Source organism: Thunnus thynnus, chromosome 8 (assembly GCF_963924715.1).
Source record: "Thunnus thynnus chromosome 8, fThuThy2.1, whole genome shotgun sequence".
Lineage (NCBI taxonomy): Eukaryota > Metazoa > Chordata > Actinopteri > Scombriformes > Scombridae > Thunnus > Thunnus thynnus.
Genome location: NC_089524.1, coordinates 298,085 through 303,011, shown reverse-complemented (window position 1 = coordinate 303,011; position 4,927 = coordinate 298,085). Strand labels below are relative to the sequence as shown.

The window sequence follows — 4,927 nt, the reverse complement described above, 5'->3', positions numbered from 1 at the left end:
TTATGTCATTATATCACTATCACTATCAGTTTATCACTATGTCACTATCACTGTCACTATATCGCTGTCACTATCAGTATATCACGGTCACTATCACTGTCACTATCAGTATATCACGAAGTCACTATCACTATTTCACTATCAGTATATCACTGTCACTATCACTATGTCACAACCAGTATATCACTATGTCACTATCACTATGTCACTATCACTGTATCACTATATTACTATCACTATCATTATATCACTATATCACTAAGCTCCTGTCCAGACTCGTCTTTATAATATAAAACTAAGACATGAAATATTATTACTAAATGATCCTTCTCTTATCTATCTTATTCACATTAAAAGCCTATGATGTTTCAGAAATGTTTTCATCCAGATGTTTCAGAAATGTTTTAATCCAGATGTTGTAGAAATGTTTTCATCCAGATGTCGCAGAGATGTTTTCATACAGATGTTTCAGAAATGTTTTCATACAGATGTTGCAGAGAACCTCTGAAGATTGTGGGAAACCTTAAGAACAGCAGGAAGCTCTAGAATTTAACAACAAGAGAGACACAGACTGATGTTACACGTGTTCAGCTGTCCGCATACTTTTGGCCAAGTGGGTACAACTGATACTGATTAAAGAGGGCGGGAGGGAGAGTAGCCCCGCCCTCCTGGACGCACCGGGAGCGGAGCCGGTAACCTCACCAAACGCTCCTCCTGCAGCTCAGTTCTTTCTTCTTTGTCTGTTTTTCTGTCCGGTGAGCTCGGTTTAGCCCGGTTCAGCTCGGTTCAGCTCGGTTTAGCCCGGTTCAGCTCGGTTTAGCCCGGTTCAGCTGGGTTCGGTGTGCAGCGGCGGAGGACAGAGCAGTGAGTCCAGCGGCAGAGAGCAGGGAGCTGGGGAGCCGGAGAGCAGGGACCGGGTCCTGCTGCGGAGCTGCTGCCCAGTGATACTCAGCCAGAGAGCGGCGGGGAGGTGCGGGGAGGTGCGGGGCTGCTGCTCGGTGATATCAGAGTGAGCAGCGGACTCTGGAAGTGAGCCGCAGTTACATAAAGAGGACGTAAACCCTGAGTGAGAGCTCCGGGACACTTCTGCTGGAGTGAGTTGAGTTTGCAGAAGGACGCACATGGACGCAGCTGTCGGTCTTCTGCTCCGGTTCTGCTCCGGTTCTGTTGCGGTTCTGCTCCGGTTCTGATTTTTCTGTGATGGAGTGAAAATGAAACTTCGGGACAGTTTTTCCTGCTGGAGGCGGATTTGGACGACTTTAATGGTTTTTGAGGAGAAACCGTCGCGGTGAAGCTTTTCCCTTCTCACACATGAAGAGCTTCATGCGACCGAGCAGCTGAAGAAAATGGATTATTATCACTCTGCCTGCGGGGAAATAATCAATAATCAATAATAATTCGACCATATGAAGCTCATAATCGATGAATATTGACCATCTTCGGATCCAAACTGAATAGCTGTCATACTTCCGTCCATGTGCTGAACCAGCAGCTGTTGTCGGAGAGTTTGATGAGTTTGTTCTGCGGGTCTCCTTCTTGCGGGTCTCCTTCCTGCGGGTCTCCTCACGCTCACAGCTCCACACAACAGACTCGGATGGCCGCCGGGACGCAGCGCACCGCGCCGCCGCACATGGAGCGCTCCGGGCGGCCGCGGCTGCTGCTGCTGCTCGGCCTGCTGCTCCGCCTCTGCTCCGCGGTCACCGACGACCGCCTCATCTCCGACCGGTACGCGGTCTACTGGAACAGCTCCAACCCCAGGTAAGACCCGGACCCGACCCGGGTCAGAGAGGCTGGAGGCGGGGAGGGCGCGTTCAGCTGTAACATCAGCACAAACATCTGGAATAAACGTCTAAAGGAGCTTTAATCCAGCTGCGGAGGATGTTCTTTAAACTTTAATATCATCAGGACACAAACCAGAAATTAAATGTTAAAAACTTTAATTACGTTCAAATATATTTAATATAGGAGACGTTTCAGGGAGTTTTGAAGTGAATTTCAGCAGTTTTCTTTCCAAAACCCTGCAAACGGAAACATATTTAAGTGACATAAAAGCAGAGAAAAGTGTCAAATGAAGTTAATTTTATTTATTCAAACTAAAATTACATATTTGTTTTTGCAGTCTGTCCAGCGGAGGACAGCAGCTGCCTGCAGAGGCTTCATTCAGATAAAGAAAAGCAGAAAATTGAGGAATTCCTCCTCCAGGATGAACAGAAATGTAAAAGACGATCAGCAGAAACAGAAGAGATGAAAGATGTTTCTGATGTGAGATTAAAATACAGATAATATTCAGAGTTACAGCAGCTTCATGTGAAGCGTCTCTTACAGCAAATTAACTTCCATCATCCACAGAAACCATAAAAACTGAAGGAAAACGTCTCATTATTAACTTCAGACTTTAACACAGATCTGAGTCAGATATTATTGAAATGACACTTACAGTCTGTTGTTTGGTGCCATATTGACTCTGTGATTTCAGTCTGTATTGTTTTTACTCTCTGTGGCGGCAGACTGGTCCATCTGCACGGCCCCTCACTAAATAAAATACAAACATATTAAAATTAAGTTTAAGAGTGTAAAAGTGATCTGTCCAGTTTTTACCAAACAGGTCTAATAATATAAATACTAATAATGATTATATATAATTTTTATTATTTCTGTGAGTAAATTAATTATATTTTTTCTGTAAAAAGTGTAAAATGAAGCCACATGTGAGACACACACACACACACTCACACTCAAACTCACACTCTCTCACACACACACACACACACACACACACACTCACACACTCAAACTCACACTCTCTCACACACACACACACACACACACACACTCACACTCACACTCTCTCTCACACACACACACACACACACACTCACACTCTCTCACACACACACACACACACACACACACTCACACTCACACTCTCTCTCACACACACACACACACACACACTCACACTCACACTCACACACACACACACACACACACACACACACACACTCACACTCACACACACACACACACACACACACACACACTCACACACTCAAACTCACACTCTCTCACACACACACACACACACACACACACACACCGTCTGCAGACACATAAATGACCATAAACAGGTGAAACAGTCAGCGGACTGTCAACAGGGTAAATATTATACAGTTAAATAACATGATGTGACTTTATATGCGTACTGTATAATGTGTGGTTATGTATAGTATACATAGTACAGTATATTAGTAGAGTATATACAGTAGATTGTATACAGTAGAGTATATATAATACAGTATACATAGTACAGTATATTAGTAGAGTATATACAGTACAGTATATATAGTACAGTATATATAGTAGATTATATACAGTAGAGTGTATAAGTAGAGTATATGTAGTACAGTATATACAGTACAATATATATAGTAGAGTTTATACAGTAGATTGTATACAGTAGATTTTATACAGTAGAGTTTATAGGTAGAGTGTATACAGTAGAGTATATACAGTAGAGTGTATACAGTAGAGTGTATACAGTAGAGTATGTACAGTAGAGTATATACGGTAGAGTATATACGGTAGAGTATATACGGTAGAGTTTATACGGTAGAGTGTATACAGTAGAGTATATACGGTAGAGTTTATACGGTAGAGTGTATACAGTAGAGTGTATACGGTAGAGTTTATACGGTAGAGTGTATACAGTAGAGTGTATACGGTAGAGTTTATACGGTAGAGTATATACAGTAGAGTGTATACAGTAGAGTATGTACAGTAGAGTTTATACGGTAGAGTTTATACGGTAGAGCTTATACGGTAGAGTTTATACGGTAGAGTGTATACAGTAGAGTATATACAGTAGAGTGTATACGGTAGAGTGTATACGGTAGAGTTTATACGGTAGAGTGTATACAGTAGAGTGTATACGGTAGTGTTTATACGGTAGAGTGTATACGGTAGAGTATATACGGTAGAGTTTATACGGTAGAGTGTATACGGTAGAGTTTATACGGTAGAGTTTATACGGTAGAGTGTATACGGTAGAGTTTATACGGTAGAGTTTATACGGTAGAGTTTATACGGTAGAGTATATACGGTAGAGTTTATACGGTAGAGTTTATACGGTAGAGTTTATACGGTAGAGTGTATACGGTAGAGTTTATACGGTAGAGTTTATACGGTAGAGTTTATACGGTAGAGTGTATACGGTAGAGTTTATACGGTAGAGTGTATACGGTAGAGTTTATACGGTAGAGTTTATACGGTAGAGTTTATACGGTAGAGTATATACGGTAGAGTTTATACGGTAGAGTTTATACGGTAGAGTTTATACGGTAGAGTTTATACGGTAGAGTTTATACGGTAGAGTTTATACGGTAGAGTGTATACGGTAGAGTTTATACGGTAGAGTATATACGGTAGAGTTTATACGGTAGAGTATTTACGGTAGAGTTTATACGGTAGAGTTTATACGGTAGAGTTTATACGGTAGAGTTTATATGGTAGAGTTTATACGATAGAGTGTATACAGTAGAGTTTATATGGTAGAGTATATACGGTAGAGTTTATACGGTAGAGTGTATATGGTAGAGTATATACAGTAGACTTTATACGGTAGAGTTTATACGATAGAGTGTATACAGTAGAATTTATACAGTAGAGTACATACAGTAGAGTATATACAGCCTGTTCGCATAGACAGTAGAGTTTATATGGTAGAGTTTATACGGTAGAGTATATACGGTAGAGTTTATACGGTAGAGTTTATACGGTAGAGTTTATACGGTAGAGTGTATACAGTAGAGTTTATACGGTAGAGTTTATACGGTAGAGTTTATACGGTAGAGTTTATACGGTAGAGTGTATACAGTAGAGTTTATATGGTAGAGTTTATACGGTAGAGTATATACGGTAGAGTTTATAT

At 41.1% G+C, this 4,927-nt stretch overlaps 1 protein-coding gene across 1 annotated transcript in view; it reads left to right on the top strand.

Annotated features, from left to right (window-relative positions):
- The first annotated feature begins 680 nt into the window (after positions 1–680).
- The window catches only part of LOC137187220 (ephrin-A2-like), a 101,613-nt gene continuing 97,366 nt past the window's right edge, over positions 681–4,927 (top strand). Inside the window, exon 1 of the mRNA XM_067595968.1 lies at positions 681–1,758. Within this exon, the coding sequence (XP_067452069.1) occupies positions 1,511–1,758 (248 nt within the window). The 5' untranslated portion in view covers positions 681–1,510. The remainder of the gene's footprint in view (positions 1,759–4,927) is intronic.